The sequence below is a fragment of the Centruroides sculpturatus genome, unplaced genomic scaffold (assembly GCF_000671375.1).
Source record: "Centruroides sculpturatus isolate CEXI.00-Female unplaced genomic scaffold, Cexi_2.0 scaffold57, whole genome shotgun sequence".
In the NCBI taxonomy this organism is placed as follows: domain Eukaryota; kingdom Metazoa; phylum Arthropoda; class Arachnida; order Scorpiones; family Buthidae; genus Centruroides; species Centruroides sculpturatus.
In genome coordinates, this window is record NW_019384382.1 from 741916 (window position 1) to 761842 (window position 19927).

General features: G+C 31.2%; 1 protein-coding gene across 5 annotated transcripts; it reads right to left on the reverse strand.

Annotated features, from left to right (window-relative positions):
- Positions 1 to 1395: 1395 nt before the first annotated feature.
- Positions 1396 to 11322, reverse strand: LOC111617940. 5 transcript variants are annotated; one of them, XM_023359333.1, is made up of 4 exons: positions 11272 to 11289; positions 3327 to 3448; positions 1634 to 2928; positions 1396 to 1559 (listed from the first exon to the last, which is right to left on the reverse strand). In XM_023359333.1, exons 2-4 carry the CDS (start codon positions 3333 to 3335, stop codon positions 1487 to 1489), a joined length of 1377 nt encoding a protein of 458 aa, XP_023215101.1. In that variant the 5' UTR covers positions 3336 to 3448; positions 11272 to 11289; the 3' UTR covers positions 1396 to 1486. The 5 variants fall into 5 exon arrangements, with proteins under 5 accessions (XP_023215101.1, XP_023215102.1, XP_023215097.1 ...); XM_023359334.1 differs by lacking the exon at positions 11272 to 11289 and adding an exon at positions 11251 to 11264; XM_023359329.1 differs by having other exon boundaries at positions 1634 to 3448; positions 11272 to 11322.
- Between the last annotated feature and the right edge of the window lie 8605 nt (positions 11323 to 19927).

Consider the following 19927-nt stretch of genomic DNA (forward strand, 5'->3'; position numbering starts at 1 on the left):
TAAGTGAATTTCAAAGATATTGAAACATTTTGAATTTTGAAGATATTGAGACCATCTCACTTCATTCTTCCTAGTGAAAATTAAAGTTAGACTTTGTTCTATTTCTTTGATGTTTTAAGGTTAATATGGGCAAAGTACTAGCCCACCTCTATTAACTTCTGAAAAAGTTTAGTCAACATTTATGTAGATCCCAGCACAAGTGGTGGTCCACATATATTTAATTTAAATGTTGAATGTGCTTGTACTAATGATGTGGCAACTATGAATATAAATATTCATTAAAGGTCAGATTCATTTTTTTTTAATTACTCAACTACTATATTTATTTTAAAATATTTAATTCAGATTTTAATAATACAGGTAACCCCCATATAACACGGTAGTTACGTTCCAAAAAATTGCCGTGTTATGCGAATCCATGTTATACGAAACAAAGAACTAATACGAAAAGGAGGGTTAGGTTCCAAAAATTAAAAAACATGTTAGTATATTTTCATAATTAAGATAAATATCTTCATTAAAATTTTTTAAGTGATACATATTAATATAAATTAAACAATGTTTTCTTCGTCATCACTAAAAACACTATTAATTAACCGAGAGCGTTTTCTTTTTGGCAAGTTATCCTTATTCTCTGAGCATTTTTCTGCATTATCTTCAGATCCATGCTTTACCTTTTGCAAAATGTATGTAATTTTAGATTGCTTGCTTCTAGTTAAAAGATCTTTATAAATTTCCTTATATGGTGCTAAGCACCTATGAAGAATAAAGCAAGTATGGAATAAGGGAAAAACATTCGGCAACATCAGAAGCAGAAGCGTCGAGATCTGACAACATTGAAACAAGTTTTGAGAAGGACCACATGTATCGACAGAAGGCGAGAAAAGAAAATTTACATACTTAAGTACTAATAGTTCACGAAAATAATAATTTTCGTGAACTATTATTACTTAAGTATGTAAAAATTTATTACATTTCCTGTTGTACGAGGGTTTTACCCAATTCTCGAACCATGTCAGAGTGAATCCGTGCTATAACAGTACCGTGTTATACGGGGATGGTACCAATTCTCAAACCGTGTTAGAGTGAATCCATACTATAGAAGTGCAGTGTTATACGGGGGTTACCTGTATATTATTACTTTATTTTCAAATTGCGAGAATTATTGATAATTCTATATACTAAAGACAGTATTAAAATATATGGATTGGCAATTGCAAATATAGATTTCCATAGTTTATATTTAAAAGACATACTTGAGTTTTTCTCTCTTTTTGATTTGTTGTTAATGTTATAAAATGTTCATCAAAAGCAAAATATATGTTAATTTATAAATAACAGATACTGTAATTTATTAAAATTTATTTATAGATAAAATTTTGATTTATACATTTAAAAGATTTTACGTTGTTTTTGTAGCTACTGATAGAAAATTCAATCTAAACTTTTTACATAAAAACAACCTCTGTGAGTTGCAAACATTGCATTAATTCTTGTGGGAATATTCTTTTATTTCAAATATTTTTATTTTTGCTTTTTCATCATTTTTGATTCTCTTTCTAAAGAATAATGAATAATAAATTATAAATAACCATTTAAATTTAATATTATTGAAGAAAAAATTTACTGATACCTTTTATTATATTCTCTGTAATATAACCTGGTTTCTTTGATGATGACGATTGGTTTGTGTTTTCCACATTTTGAATCAACGATGCCTTGAATTTTTAAACGAAGATAGTCGCATCTTTCAAAAAATTCAATCACTTTAACATCAACAATAAAACAGTTCATAGAATCCAATTTATATAATTGGAAGTTATGATTTATATAATAATTGTTAAGTTTTAATATTTCTTTGTAGAAATGACAAACTTTTGTTTGTTTGTTCAGTTGATAAATTAAGTTAAACAAAGTAAACCATTTTGATGATAAATATTTTGTTTTATTCTCATCTAGAATTGCTGAAAATTCATCTTTTTCTTTAAACTTTATGTTGAACTTTAAGAAGAGTTCAAATTCTTTATTCATTTCAATAGTCATTGTGTGTCCCTGATCTTCCTTGAAGTATTTAGAAAAATAATTGCTAGTCATATCTATTACATCTTCTTCTGATATACTGTTGAATACTTTTGAAAAATTTTTGTATTGTATAGTTATGTTTTTAATTACAATTGAAGTTCTAAACTTGATTTTGGCTCTTTGCAATTTCTGATAAAACTTTGTTAAGCTTTCATGGAGATCATAGGAGTCACCATTAAATTCATTTAAAAAATTTTTGATTTGAATGAAAAATTCAGAGTTTGCCTTTTTGAATTCTGATGTCAGAAAACTTCCTAATTTATTGTTTGAATCTATATTATCATTAAATTCATCAGGATTCAATGCATTAAATTGCTTATTGAAATTATAATCTATGAATTTCAGATTTTTGTTCTTCAAATTAATAGAATGTATTTCAAAAATAGATTCATTTGTGGAGTTTTGATTTTGATTCTTTGAAATAAATGATGCAATAACATTTCTAGGCTTAATTTTTTTGCTAGGCAATGGAAAATTTCTTCTAGTAGCTGTTGAAGTTTTATTTGAATTAAGTGCAGGATTTTTATGCAATAAGTTTTTATAACATTTATCTGATTTTGAGTTGTATTTAGATTGATTGAGACATTTTTCTTTTGCCTCTGGATAAGACAATGGCGTCTTAGAATCTTGAATATCTTTTGCAGTAAGAGAGACCTTTTTTATATCTTTCTTAAAAATTCCTCCAAAGGTTTCAGATTTTCCATGCTTTAATATATCAGACTTTTTAGTAGTCATTCTATTTTCTTTAAAAGTAATTAGGTCTGCTTCTGTGGCAAATTCATACTTTTGTTTCTTACAAATGTCTTGCTTCAGTTTTTGAGATTCTGTATCAGAATTATTTACTTCCTGAAAATTAAGATCTGTTAAAAAAACTTCTGAAGAAATAAATGGATATAATTCAAATGAAGCATCATCATTGTGTCTAGATTTGTTTTTACAAATATCAAAATCTGAACCAAAAGAAAAGTTCTCTTTTTGCTTAGAAACAATGTTATTTATTGTAGAAGGAATAATAGATAATTGAAAACTATACTTCTCGAGATAGTCTACATTCTTAACTGTTTTCTGAACAGATATTCTGAGATTCCTTTTGGAACTGTATTCTTTATCTATTACATCTGGACTGGTAGCAATCTCTGCATATTCATTTTTGTTTAAATAGGTGCATATATTTTTAAACTTATTTTCAAAATCACCAATATTAAAAGTTGAAAAATTGTTATTTAATAAATAATCCAAATCACCTCTCTCATCTTGATGCTCTCTCTTATTTAATTTATCTTTATTATCTTTAGAAATGCACATCTGTTTGTTTTTTGAAGTTTTTAAAGTTTTCAATTCTTTGCAGTTATTCATTATATTTCATCTGTAATTTTAATAATTATCAAATAAATAAATAAATAATACAATCTGATTATTCAATTTTGTATTATAAATATATATACCTTATAATACTTACTTGTAAGTAGTATAAGGTAAATTATAAGGATATATAAAGGGACATATATTTCTCACTTATTATGATTTAAAATATTAATAATATAATATCTAAATAATAATAACATATTTTTATAATGAATTACTTGATGCTATGCAATTGACAATTATTTTTTAAGTACATTCTTGAATATATCTAAATACACATTTGCAGTAGAGTAAGGATTATTTGAGTGATAAAGAAATTATACAATAAACATAAAATTTATTTAAAATTTGATACTGATTCAAAATAGTTGCATTATTTTTTGTGATTGCTTACTCAGAGATTAAATAACATTTAACATTTACTGATCTTTTTACAGATGTTGCAAAGCCCAAATTTGTAACATTCACTTTAACACCATGACACAGTCATAAACATCTAGTTTAATATGTTTAGTTTCTGCACCGTCTAACATTTACTCAGCATTATCTGAAACACTTTATTTAAGAAACATATTATAGCCTTCCTTTATTTAAGTAAATATTAGTTTTAAATGTCCAAACACATGCAACAAATGTTTCACATGTTGAAAGTAACTACAGATAAATTCACAGGATAGATATCATTTATGTAATGTCCTTTGTTAGATATGGTATCACTTGTATCTCTAAATAGTGTAATAGGTTATGCAGGTGGTATTGTAAGTATGATCTTGTGATAAGTTGTGATATAGAGCACAGGGCATTGTGGCGTAAGGATGTTGGCAGTGGTTTTGTGGACATGATGATAGTATTGATGTAGTCTTCTGCCATCATTAATTGATCACTACTGATTAGTGCCATCACTACTGATCTAGGAGATTTATGATTTGCTGTAATAGTTTCCACTTCACTGACAATGAAACTGGCAAATTCTAATGTGATCATCAACTTTTAAATCTTATACATGGAATGAATGGTGAGCATAATATTTCTGTTTTAAACATTTTAATTGATGGCCCTGGTGTACTGTACAGTACCTGATTAGTTCAATCCATAGTATCAATAGGCAAAATTGTTTTCATAGGTCTTCCAATTAAACACTTATCTGGTTAGATAGATTAGGGTGTGAAGTATTTTATGTATGCAGAAGTGATAGGTATATAATTCCATGCACGGAAAGCTAGAACTTTAAATAAGTTTCACAAAACCTTTCACCTTTTTTCTAGCAGTTTCTTAATCCATAAGAGAACAAACGTTTTGGCCATTTTAAATGGCCTTCTTCAGGTTCTATAACATTGGAACGTCAGTTAACAAATATTTGAATGACGTCATTCGAATACTGACGTTCCAATGTTATAGAACCTGAAAAAGGCCATTTAAAATGGATGAAAGGTTTGTTCTCTTATGGATTAAGAAACTGCTAGAAAAAAGTGAAAGGTTTTGTGAAACTTAGATAGGTATATATCTGAATTGTTTGCTTTGCACTTCTTTAAGAAGTAGCTTGGCAGTCTGGAGTATCTCTCAGTTAGTCTATTGGATTGGGATATCCTGGACTCACGTTTGAGTGAATTCCCATGCTGTATCAAACAAACAAAACAATGAGCTGTACTGTGATCCATTATCAGTTAAGAGTTCATCAGGGGTGTCAAAAATTGCACACTTGTTTCAGACTGTCTATAACAGTATATGTGATAATGTCTGTCAGAATTAGGAAATCATAGAAACTTGAATAGCTGTCTATAATGAATAGATAATAAACTTGTAGTTCAAACAGATAACTTGCTACAATTTGCCAAGGTTGAGTAGCTCAGTTGGTTTTTTATCATTATCATGCTGATGAATTTCACATGTAAGACATTGCTTAACACAGTTGATGATGTCAGCTGTTATATTTGGCCAGAAAACTTCTACGCTAGTGCAGTTCAGACAGCTTTGTATTCTCAGTTGACTTTGGTATATTCATTGCAAATATTTCTTATGTAACAAGACAGGTATGACTGATCATTCATTCTTTAGAACATTGCCAATGATAGTTTATCTTTACATAGAGAGCTTTTTCAATTAATGTGTTATTTTGGCATCTGAAGTCCACTCTTGTTGCAGTTGTTGTGTAAGAAGTTGTAGTTCTTCATCCTTTGTTGTTGCATTTTTCAGCTTCTCTGATGTTGTCTCTGACATTAGTAAGATAAGATAAACACTCATTTTTGAAATAATCAGCATCAACACTCACTTCACAGTTACAACTAAATACATCCAGTATAGGGATCTTTGCCCAGCACATATTTTATTCTCACTGCATATGGCTGGATATCAAACAAGATTTTCTGAAGTTGCAATCAAGCTGCCAGTAATGGTTTATCGTATATCGATTCTAATGGCTTGTGATCAGTAAGTACAGTTGTTCTTTGCCATAAATGTATCCATTGCCATCATATAGCCAAACCTAATAACATATGCCTCTAGATTGTAGATAATGTTTCTGTACTGCAATGAGAGTCAGTATTGCATTTGCAACAGATCTCCCATTCTGCAGTAAAACTGCATTTACAGTTATTTGACCTGGTATCAACTAACAGTGTTATCAGAGCATTTACATCATAGAATGCAAAAGCAGTGCAGATCAAGGATTCCTTGATCTGCACTGCTGTATCATGCTCATTAGATCATGCCATTCAATGTTCTTAGACAAGAGCTGGCAAATTGGTCTGTCAACTCCAAATATTTGAACATGAGTTTGGCCAAATAGTTCACCATGCCTAAGAATCTTTGTAGTGATTTCACATCTGATGTGTTTTTTCATCTGATCAATGGCTCGTTCTTTTAAATAATCAATTTATAAACTTTCAGGTGTAATGACATAACCTCAGAAATTGTACTTTCTCTATGTAGAATTAACGTTATCTCTGTTCAGCCTGGTATAACTTTTGAATGATTCACTTAGTAAGCATGTTTAGTTCCTTCAGCATTTCTATGTATACCAAAATGTCATCAATAGGTTTGCACACTTGTCTTTACCTTCCAGCAGTTGGCTGATAATTTGCCATAACATTTTCAATACAGAAGCAATTTCAAATGGTAATTGATGGAATATATACCATCCCAAGAGGTGTTGATTGTGAAGTACTTCCTAGTTCTCTCAATCAGGAATCTGCCAAAAACTACTACTTGCCAACCAGCAATGTAAAGTATTTTGAATCATGTATCCTAGTTGCAATCGCTTCAGTTGTCTGCAGGGGGGTAGTAATGCTGCAGAATCTACTTTCAGATAAATGCATATGCAAATCCTGTCTTTCTGACAATCAGTCACTATAAGGCTAACTGCAGCTCACTCATAATAGCTTGAGCAGTTTCAAGATCAAGGACTTGGAATTCCATTGCATTGCACTCCCATGTCCAATTAATTTTTTGCTCACTCTGGCATAGCAATGTCATCAATTGCCTTGTCATGCACTTTAACATTGATACACTTCAGAGTGGTTGTGTCAATATAGAACTCACTGTTCTGTGTCTTCAGTAGTTAACATGTATGCTTTGTATTGTGGCTTGCATAGTTCAGCAACAATATGTAAAGTGCCCTCTTAATTTACACTTGATGCAAATTTATCATAAGCTGGACAAGTCAACACTGGAATGGTCAAGTGGTTAAGATTCAGCCTATCTCACTGGGAGAACCGGGATCAAATCCAGATGGGTAAAAAAATTCCGGGAATTTTTTGGGTGATCCGTCCTGATATGTCGGGAACCTTCCCTCACCACCCAGTTGCCCAATTGTGGGCGTTGAATCCATAATAGGCTTGATAAAACAAGGCTACCTTATTGCCCATAGGACAGAGTTAAAAAAAAAGCTGTGCAACTGATACTTGTGCTTCTTATTATATTGCCTGCATTTGAATTCTTTATATTCTGGTGTTTTTTTTATATTTATTTATGTTTTTCTACTTTAGCTTTATACTTATTTTAAACTACACTCACAAGGGGACCTTACAGTCTCGGAAATTCAGTTCGGGATGAGACTTTGCAGGTTAGTAGTATACCTCAAGGGTGTCCACCCGGAAGAATTGTAAAGCGCACTAGTAACAAGATTCCGAGAAAAAAGGCTCTAAAGTTTTAAGCGCAGCTCATATACCGATCGATTTTACACTATGGCAGTACTGCGAAATGGCTGAGCCTGTAGCGAACTCGCTGACCACGCATCTAGGTTCGATTCAACCTTCGGGTAACTTTTTTTGTTTTAAAAATTGTAACAACTTTTAAATAAAGTTAACGACCTAAAAATATTATCAATTAAATCATAAATAACTGTCAACTTTCACACCTGGGAGCTAATTATTCCGTGAGTTTTCACAAGTAACTTGTGAAAACTCACGGAATAATTAGCTCCCAGGTGTGAAAGTTGACAGTTATTTATGATTTAATTGATAATATTTTTAGGTCGTTAACTTTATTTAAAAGTTGTTACAATTTTTAAAACAAAAAAAGTTACCCGAAGGTTGAATCGAACCTAGATGCGTGGTCAGCGAGTTCGCTACAGGCTCAGCCATTTCGCGGTACTGCCATAGTGTAAAATCGATCGGTATATGAGCTGCGCTTAAAACTTTAGAGCCTTTTTTTCTCGGAATCTTGTTACTAGTGCGCTTTACAATTCTTCCGGGTGGACACCCTTGAGGTATACTACTAACCTGCAAAGTCTCATCCCGAACTGAATTTCCGAGACCGTAAGGTCCCCTTGTCAGTTTGTTTTTCATCAACATTCGGTTCTTCATGCCTCATATTTGAAGAGTTGCAGTCTTCTAATTTCTGCATATCATTACATTTGTTAAGTCAAGGACAGTTTCTGCTAACAACTTGATCACGCAGTACTGTATGTGGCTTTCTAGTATACCATATTCGCATTTCTTTACCAACGTCTGCGCTTTCGTAAGAAATTCGCTGAACGTTTCAATTATTTTCCTGTTCCAATTAATCAATCAATGATGACTACGATTCGGTCCGCTTGAAGGCAAAACGTTCGTCAAACCCAACTTTTAAAATGTTCAGATCACTTTTTTTTCATTGTCGGTTAGCTCGAACGTGCTATATATGAGTGCTGCCTACTGGAATATCACTGACAAAAACGTTGCTATCTGAACTACAGTTTCGTTTATTTAGCTGCGTAGCTATCGAATACTATTAGAACTGCTGTTTCCACAAAGTCCAAACTTTATCCATGCCATCATTTACTATTTTAATGGAGGAGGTAGTCTCAGACGTGCACTCGACCCTTCGTTTTCTAAAATGATGACGCCTTCCAGTTATCGGACACCCGTACACGAAAACGCTATTTTTCCTTTAATTTTGTAAAATCCGTTTTCACCACTTACCTCCGATCGTAAAGTTAAGAAGTCTGGCACTATGTAACATCTATTTGCGTTTCTGGCTACGGGCCTACAATAGGCCCGTAGCCAGAATTTTCTTTGGGGGCCTTATTCCTCGAATTTAATGGCTGACACGATAATTGCCTAGGCCTTCCGTCCGTCGTTTTGCTACCCGCATAGGATTTTGCCGAAATTAGGAGAGGACTTTACCCCCACGAGACCCCCCTGCCTATGTACAGTACCTGTTCTACAATGTTTACATTTATCTTCCAATCAGAAACACGGATAAAGTAGAATAATTTTTTAAATATTGTAAGCTGTTTTCGTGTAGCTAACCAAATACAGGTACTGTTTTTTTTCCGCCGCCTTTTACTTCATGACTTCCGGTTTAAATTTTTGAAAGTACGCTTTATTTATTCGTTAGCAAGCAGTATTACAGTATCAGTAACCCATTAGTTTCAATAACCAAGATGCTAAACGGCTTGACGAGTTAAGATAACAAAACCAGTAGACGAGAGAACACGAAAACGCCATAACAAAAATTGTTACGGTTAAAATGCAACTTCGTTTACACGTGAAAGCATGTCTATGATCTTTCCCACAATAAGAAATGACCACATGTTTATTAATCTGCATACGCGACGGAAAATAGTTTCGTGTTCATTACGAAGTAGAACATGTATAGGTATGTAGGAAATTATAAGATATGCATAAACTGTTATATTCTGAAATTTTCGATACTTTCCGCAAAAATGTCGGAAAATTCAAACAGATATATTACAAAATTACTGTTATAATGTTCTGCTTCGTTATGAAACTGGATTATTTTCCGTCGCGTAAATATATCAATCAACATCGTCACATTATTGAAAGACTAAATATAGATTTTTTAAAAGTATTTTACATTTTTCAGTATTTAATTATATTTTAATTAATTGATAAAGATGTAGAAAAGTTAGGCGTAATTTCCAATCGAGAAATTATATTTATTCGTTTTAAATAGTATTTAAAAATTTGTAACTTGTGGTTTTCCTACACGACAATAAGGCGATTAAAAATCATTTACGAGCTACAGAACATCGTCATCAATAATAATAAATATATTTGTCTTATTAATTTTTCATTTACTTACATTATTAAAATTAAGTTAGAAGAAAACTTTTTAAAATTCGAAAATGCTTATTCCAAAATTAAAAAAAAACTAAGAAAAAAACGAAACTGCCACCTAAGGCAATCCATTATCAATTGAGAAACCGAAATGTTTTTGATAAAATTCACGAAATAGAAAAATTAATCAAGTGGAAAAAACATTTTTTAATTAATTTAAATTTTTTACAATAAATTATAAATAAAATTATGAAAGGAATTCGATGTATTCTAGTTTATATAATTTAACGCCAGGTGGTGCAAAAAAGGAAAAAAAAATACTGCTAACAATTTATAATTAAATCATTAAATAAAATTTTTAGAATAGTTTTAATAATATAAATTCATTTAATATGTTGTTATGAGTTTTAAAAATAGTTATATTCTTTATTATTTTGCATTAAATTAATTTTTACAGTGAAGTCAATGGAATTTAATAAGTGGTGGTAAAAAGTTTACTGAAAAATACTTTTTTTGTAATAAAAATCAGAAAGATTATTATTTAAATAAAAGTAACTTTAATAGTAATAATAATAATAAAATTTTAAATCGTTTATTGACTGGCATAAATATTAATTATATTGGTGCAAAAATACTTTACATTCGTAACGCATATTCGTATAACTTAAATTCCTTATACTAGGTGGCAGCACGAGTTAGTAAGTTTTAATCTTAAGTTTTAAAATTTAATTTAGTAAATTTATTGTTTTAGTTGTCACGCTTTATTGTAGAAATCACTCATTTTAAAAATATTATGAATAATAATATATCAGTAACGCTCGAATAAGGTAAGCGTGGAACCGAGTTTTAACTATAATGATAATGAATGTCTTTTGTCAAAGTTCAAAAGATCAGAAAGGGTCAATTTCAAAATTACAACTATTCGTTATTACCAGACGAAAATTAGACTTGTTGATTAATTTAAAGTCATTTTTAAATAAATCAAATCCCGTTTATTCGGCTAATCACGTGCTTATGTTAATTAAGTCACGTGACCAAAGGTCTGCGTACTTATAAAGGAATTATTAATTAAATCACTTTATAATTTTAATTTAAAATTATAAATATATATAATATAAGCTGGGTTATTTATATGACGAAATTAATTATAATTTAATGACGTTAAGAAATTTAAATATTTTCAAATTCAAAAATTTAAATTTAATTTTTGAGATTTATAAATTAATTAAAGATAATTTTAACATTAATTTACTATGTAAAGATTAAATTTAATTAATTTTAAAGATATATATAAGTTTTAGACCCATTCTCCGTTGCTAATTACATAATTCATTCTCTTATAACGGTCATGAACATTTAAGGTAATGAATATTTGAATTTTTAAATTTTTGAATTTATAAAGCGCTCCCTACATTATTTTTATAAAATAAAAATAATAATAATTTCAAAATATTTTCGAATAAAATCTATATTTATCTCAATGATTCTGCAAATTCTTATTTTCTTAATGACTCTTCACTATTACGGTTTCAAGATATCACTTTTATAACGTCTATATCTTACATTTTTAAGTATAAATCAATAATATAATATTTAAATAATAAAATACCGACGATTTTAATACGAGGAATGAAAGCCGCCATATATAAATACATTTGATCTATTTGTTTGACTAGAAAATCCTGTTGCTTATTTAAAAAAAAAAATAATCTCGAAACACGCAAAATATTTAAATTAAAAATAAAAAGAAACAGGTATTACATCATGACCGGGAGATATTTTGATAAAAATTCTGGAAAATTCAGACAAGCATGAATTACACCAAAAACGATTTCTTGCTCGCGACTTCCGAAAATAGTAAAGGAAAAAAAAATGGCGAAACGAATGGAATATAATATAGAAGGGCTGTCAAAAAAGGCAGTTTTGAAATTCTATTTTTTTACTTCCATCGATATTCTGCTTATAGGCATTAAATCATTATCAACCATTACGGTTTTATATTCTGTTAAAAATCCGCGATTTATCCATTTATCTTCATGGGGAGGAGGCAAATGATAAAACGTAAAATAATAATCAATTGATATTCGGAACAAATCAACTGTTTGCATATCTTTCTGTCTTTAATCAATCAGGTGGAATGCCTAAAGGAAATAAACCCCGAAGGGACGGAGCAAACAATATAGAATGGAATGCTCCAACCGATTCCTTTTATCTCGTGTTTACATCTAGGTTTGCAGACGAAAAGAAATGTTCTTTTTTCAAAATGAAAACAGGATTAGAATAGTGATCTTTCGAATATTTTCTACTTTTTTATGTGCATATTATTATTTTCTATTAATTTTAATTATTATCAATTAACATTCACTTAACTTTAAATTTGTAGCAGTAAACTAACTATCGTTATTCTAGCATCAGATATTTTATTCCCTGCAGGATATTGTTTTATTAAAAATGAATCCTTTCCTTTTCCGAAGAAATTCCTTTGTTATTGTATTTGTTCCTATTCAGATCTGAGCTGTTGTTGTTCTTCCAGACACGATATTATTCTAATATTACAAGAAATAATGGACATCTTAGAATTTCGTTCCGGTTCGTTTACAAAACGGAATTTTAGATTAATTTTAACTTCCGTGAATACTTTTTAATACATAATTTAACATTTCGTTAATTAAAGTTTTTTTAAAAAAAAAATAATAATTAAGCTCTGGCTTGCATCTTGCAAATTTTATCTTCGTCGTTACAGAAATACTGCAGCGCTTAAATTATACTTCTACTGTAGTTTACTTGGTCTAAACCAAGTCTATAAAATTGTAATCGGGTTATGAATTATTTGTAAAGGTGTAAATTCTTTCCTTTCATCTTTCTGACATGTTTATATGACTACTTATAAAACTACCAAATGGGTGAGTGAACACAGTTCTTTATGAAGAGTATTTCCATTATCATGATTATTTTATTTTTAAAAATCTTTTAAACGATTTCATTAAATTCTATAACATTTTAGCAAATGTTGCTTCATATATAACGTAAACATTAGATTCAGTAAAAATTCTGAATTTCAAAATAAGTTTATTCCTACAAAATCAAAGGTTTCTTCCTATTGAAAAATCTCATTTCTCAATTATAAAGTTATAATGAATTGCACGTTTACGATGTCAAAGGAGGATCAACCGGGAATCGAACCAGGATTCTCCTGGTGACACACTCGAGATAACGCTATTCAGTTACCAACTCGACTGAAACGTCTCTTATCTCTGAAAGTTTGGAGTAGTTTTCTCCTTATGCAAATAACACTTTTGCAATTTTTAGCTTCCGAGACCGCTTTAGCTGTTTATAATGATAAAATGAAGAAAAAAAAGTTGATCCCTTACCAAAGCATTTTTGGTTAACACAGAGTTATATTAAACTAGAATTACCAAGTAAAAATCAATACAAAAATTACTCGGATAAAAAATAATATTGTAGTAATTATAAATAATATCCTAAGCATTTTCTTAATTATAAAAGATATAAAATCTGAAAAAATGTAACAAACTTTAAACGAATTTACTGAGTATTTAAAAATCTAATTAGGTTCAATTATGTTATTAATTACGTGTTTTATTTCAATAACATATTCAGAGTACTGCGCATGCTCCGAGTGTCAAAATTCAATTAGCTCCATCTGTTATCAGTCGTTGTCCCTATTTCACTTTGAATCGACGGATTTTTTAATATTTACGATTCAAATTAAATCTGTTTGGCTTAAATATAAGAGGAGAGAAAAAATCCGGAAATATTAGAAAAGAACGCTGGGAATCGATTTAGTAAAATCGATTCGCCGGTGACGAATAAAATAAAAGTTTTAAGACGTGTAACTGTTGTGTAATAACACGAATGAGATGCACGGTTCATTGACTAATATATGTAAGTTGGGATTTTCGTCGGGAATGTTTTTTCTCTCTCCTTTCTTAAAAAAAGAAAAAAAATATTTTTTCTTCAAGAAATTCTAAAGTTAAAAAATTAGATTGTTAACCCGTTGTAAAGTTCGACATTGTTAAGTTTAAGTATCGAATTTCTTTCTGGGTAGAACAGTCTCGGTTTACTACTAACCACTTACCCAATAAGGAACTAATGGAGAAATTGGAGATGCTATGGGTTGTTGGATTTTTTTTACCCTATTTTCCTTTGTTTATTATTGTGTTTTTAAGTATTTTTCGTGTTTGTTAGGCATGTGTTTTCGACGTATTAAATTTACTAAATGATACACCCCGAAATAGCACAATCTTGAAGAACATACATGTGACATCTTGTACGTTATGGCCTACTGCATCTGAGAAGTTTTTGATGTGTTACTACGATAGATTTTTTTTGAAACGTGTAACACGAGTAATCTCTTAGGATGTGTAGCATATTCAAGGCTGTGTAATAGGCTTTGGGATTATAATCTGGGTGGCATTTTACGAAAGATTTAGTGCATGTATTGCAATAAGTTTCTTAGCGTGTGTAAGCGTATCCGATGCTTTGTATCTATGATTAATAATAATATTTATGGAAGCGAATTTATAGCTTGTAATGATATTATATAGGCTTTAAAAAAACGAAAATATGTGGGTAAATATATTTTTATATAAGCTATAAATATTTTTAAAACAAATGCAAAGAGACTTATGAGAAAATTTCAGAAATAGCTGGCTAAAGAGCATAAATTAACGATGAATTATGGATAACCTACCATAATAATTATAACTGTTATGATATCTATAATCTATAATTAGACGAATTATACACGAATTAAATATTTGGATATACGGTCAAGTTCGATTTAGCAGTACTATTTGTTCGCTTGTTGTTCTGTATGTGGGGCCAAACGGAAGTACAGTATCTCAAATAATACGAATATGCATAATAATGAACACAAGTTTGAGTGTGAGAATTTGAAAATTGCATGATTTGGTAATAATAATGTCATTTCCAATGTAAAAACGTACATTTAGTAATTCACATACTGGAGTTCTCTCTCTAATAGTAACTGGGAAGATACGTTCACCAGTATTCATTGGCACTATTTAGGAAGCTCTATATGGAGGTTTGTAGATATCTAACTTACTTAAATCTTTGCTGTATTTTTAAATAGGAAAAATTTATATCCTAAATTTATAAAGTTTATATCCCCTCTCTCGAGTTAAATCGTGTGTTATATTAAAAATAAGGTTACTGTAATTACTGGGGAATATATTAACAAACTAATTCGATTTAGGCAAGTAAATGCTTCTTATTTTGTTTAGGTAAGTCGTGATGCTTCGTAGTTCTAATTTAGTTGTTCAAAATAAATAGCATTTTTAAATAAAAATTTATTATATAAAATCTAAAACATAAACAAACAAACAAACAAGCGAGTCCTCGTTAAAAACTAATAATGCTACATATTAAAGGATGAATATTGCTAGGCAACGGATATTTAGAAAAAAAAAAAGAAAAAAATTACAGCCTTATTTGATACAAGAGCGACCGCTATAACAATATTTACTCGAGCATTTGGAAAGTAGAAGCTTTGATGTCGCGGGCTAATTAAAATTAGCTGACAGATGGTCATTGGAACGAAGGGTAGAAGTGTAGTAGAAATAGGAAGTTACAGACGCTTCAGGCTAACTTTTGCTCATTAAATAGATTCTTGCGCCTGCTCTTAATTAATACGACGTTAAGGCAAACGAAAGGCTGCACTCTTTTGATATACCATCAATTGGAAGATTTCTGAAGGAGTGTTGACGTTTCTCTTATCTTCCGTTCATTATCTGGCTAAGCTTTTGATTTCTTGCGCGTTTTAAGAAAATGACGATAGAAAAGAGCTTCTTTCTTACTTCTCGATCGAGATGAATGCTTATTTCTGTTTCTTTTTTCTTTTCTACTTATAAATTTATTCTCTTTTCTGCATATTTGGAAGTTGAGAAGGAAACAGCGCCATCTAATCGATATTGGGCGGAGTATTACTTTATTTTGTTAGGAAAAAAATGCAACTTTTGAATAAATACAAAATAATAGATACGTTTTTTCAAAATTATAATGCGAGTTTTGATGTCAAGGTCTTGGAAAAGATGATGTATAATTCCTCTTAAGTTTATTACATAATTATTATTATACAGCATATTAATGTCAGACGTATTGTAAGTTTAAGGGGTGGTAGAGTCCGACGAGATTGTCATATTTTTGAAAATAAAAATCGGCAAAGCTGTGGCCCGCACAAATTTTGTGAAATAGTTGATTCATCGACTACCACTTGTGTGGTAGTCGATGAATCAACTATTTCACAGAAAAATTTCGTTGGAAACTGCCTGATTAGACCACACTTCTACCATTATGTTTGATTGAGTAAGTTTATCGAGACTTCTTGCAGAACACCTTACCATAACTTCTTAAAGACATATCTCTGCAACTGCGCGATATCATGTGATTCTAACACGATGATGTCCCGGATCCCTAAAATGAGTCAGATTACATGGGGTTTTCTTCTGGCGCCAAATACTGAATGATATCTCAGGCAGCGTGTGATTTTGAGGAGATCTCTAGTTCCTTGGCCTCCGCGACCCCTTGACCTTACGTCTCTCGACTTCTTCCTCTGGGAATACGTAAAGAGTGTGGTATATGAAAAAATATGAAACACTAGTGGAAACAAAGTAATAACTGTCCATCCATGTCATTTCAGTTTTTGATACTATCGGAGGACAACAAGCATTCTTTGAAAAAGTGCGACAAAATATGGTTCGTTGTTGTAGGCTACTCTGTGCATCTAAGTTAGCGGTCGCCGCTTTGAATATTTCTGTAAATACGTATAAAAATATTGATAAAGTGTCATTTATTATATATACAGTACATAGTACTCATTATCCCAAAACATAAACACAAGACAGAGAAGATACTCGTAATTGTAGAAACGTGATGATGGTTGCCGACCACAGTTAAAAGAGCATCGAAAATTTCTCCGAGCCATAGCTTCGCCGATTTTTATTTTCGTCTCTAGATTGCTTCATAAAAAATGATCATCTCATCGATCTCTACCACCCTTTAAATTTACTGTACATATGACATTAACGTTCTGTATAAGAAAAGAAAAAAAGAAATAATCTACTTCTTTTTTTTCCTTTTTTAAAATATTTTCCTCCCTTTCTGCATTAAAGGACCACATAGAATTAGAAGGGCAAAGTCTGCTCCGTGTGATTCGGTCCTAAATCCTCCTAATAGAATTACCATACACATTTATGCTATCACCAGAGCATTCAAATTGAAGGTAAATCTTCAGAATCATTCATTCTTTCTTCAGTCGAATATGATAATTGCTCCGTCAAAACCTTATAGATGAGTTTTTATATATGAAGAAAAGCTTACTTTTCCTTCTAAAGTTCGATAACCTGGATTTAATTCGAGGCATTTATGAAACAAAACTTTTTAGAAGTTGGTTTGCATTCTACGAGTACTTCCGAATTTGAATTTTGCAAACGTTCAATGTCTTTTTACATGAATTGAATAGAACATTTATATGTTTTTAAAAGAATCAAACTGCTTTTTATGACGTTTTATCTTGTTTCGAGTTACAAATGTTTGGGCGGGCCAAAGTGAGTTTGTCTTTTAAACAGCAATAAAAATCATTCAAAATATGATATTCCTTGGATAGTACTCGAAACTATTATAGAAAAACGGATAAACTTTTCTTATTAAGAGGCAGGTGTTTGCATATCGTTACTCTTTATCGCTTAACGGTCGCATCATTATTTCGCTTCATAAGATGGAGTAAGAACGTGCAGGCGGCATTCGAGTTATGCTCACGACTCGAAAAAATCCCGAATTAATTACTTCAACCCTAGAAGACTCATCGACAGATAAAATCAGTATCTGACTGATCGAGCGGCCAGACAAACGAACGTTCATGTTATAAACCTCCCTACTTTGACAGAAATTTATTGGATACTAATTAAACATTAAAGGGATAATATTCGCTATTATTAGATCGTTTTTTACTTGGCATTACGGTCACATTTTAATTAATACGTAAAATTTAAGATAGAAATTTGAAAGGGTTGCTGCAGTTTGTTTGACGTGAGTAAGGCTAAGAAAAATTTTTAGTAAACAGACGCGAGGAGAAATGACGCTAGCTGTTTTCAAAGTCGTAAACATAGAAGCGGTGTTAATGGGCGAATGTGCCGGTTTATATGCGGCCCAGTTTTTTGTTTATTGAAGAGATTGCGAAGGAATTCCATCGGATATCGACTCCTTCCTCTGTGGCCGTCCCTTGTGCAATAAAAGCCACAATAAAAGCCGATGGGATGACTATCCGGACCGACAGGGCGCAACGGCCTCATTATTGTCCATCCTTCTTTTTCTCTTTATTATTTTCAATTATCAATTTCGTAAGAATCAATGAATTTTCATCACGATCGAAGAATAATCACGCTTCCTTTGCTTTGCATATTCACGTGATTCTTTACATCGTCACGGTCTCATGATCAATAGGAGTATTTGTTAATTGTTTAAGAATTTATCCTGTGTAATGGAAACCATTATGTTTCTGCCATCGCTTTCTAATTGCATGCCCAAAAAAGACAGTGATTTTGGCGTGTAGGGAAGAATAATTATAATACGAAAATATTTTCAGAAAGGGATTTTTTTAAGCATAAGAATAAGATTTTCGTTTTGTAATTATCCTCAATATGGTCTCCGAACGATACGACATCGATTACTTCCAAACAAAGAAAAAAAAAATTTAGTTTCTTATTTTAGGAAGCAAGAAGAGAAAAACACGAAAGAATGTTTGTGAGAAATTATTTTAATCCACAAAATTGACATTTTTTTCCCTTCTTTTTTGAACTTCATAACGTTTTGATATTTATAAAGAAGTAAAGTAAAAGAAAAAGATGATAGCGAAAAAAAGAAATGAAGGCAAATACGGTTTTAGTAGTGGATAAAGAGATTCAACAGAGCATAAAGATCGAGGAAGTTTGGACGAATAAAGAAAAAAAAAGAATCTTTTGTAAACCTCCACTCCGTTTTTTTTCTAACCTCTTCTCTCGCCAAAGATAAAAACCGCCAAACAACCTCATTTCCCAGCACATAAGTGAAACTGGATATAAGCGAGACAAGATGCTTCATTTTTATGGCAATTTAATGGGAGTAAATTGGCCCATTTTTGCCATGCCGAATTTTAAACTCTTTCGCTTTTATTGCTCTAATATCATTTAGAGTGCGCTAATCCGATTTGGATTCGGTTAATCGGGAACTTTACCGAGTTTTCGATCGGTAGCGAATGATAATTCACGCCATTCTCACGTTATTCTTTCTGACACACCCGCCGGAAATGACCGCTGCCCAAAAATCACGTGATAAGCGTCGTTTTATTGTATTATACTGTTAAGCCTATTTTCAAATGTTAAATAATTCAGAAGTGTCCGTAGAAATGTTTATAAATACATTTTGGATGGATAAAGTTCGATTTAGAAGACTTAAAAGAGGAACTGCGGATCTCGAGAGTCGCGTGATAACTCACGAGAGCGTGCGATTGGGCTATCACGTTCGTCGGAAATGACGATTACGCAATACGTGTGACATCACAATTGTCGTGTCTCGCGCTATTAATCGGTCACGCCTATTTTCTAACCTATAACTTGCGCAATATTTATTCGATATTGTATCCGTTAGTTTTTCTCTGCTCTAACTTCCGCTTAAATTTCCAAAACTTATCATCCGGCTCCATCTTAATTAATGTAAAGACAATTCATGAATTGTCTTTATATTAATTATCCAGGAAGGAAATGTCTTCTAATCTCTAAACACCCCGATTCGTGTCTGAAACACGAGTAGGAAGACTAAAAAAAAACTGCTTATGTTCTCATTCTATCCGTTTGCCTTTCAATAAGTTAAAGTTCTGGCATTTTCATCCAATTAGAATTGTTTAATGAGTAGCAGAGTTATGTTGTATAGTCTATGCAAACAAGAATTGCAGCAGGGCAGCT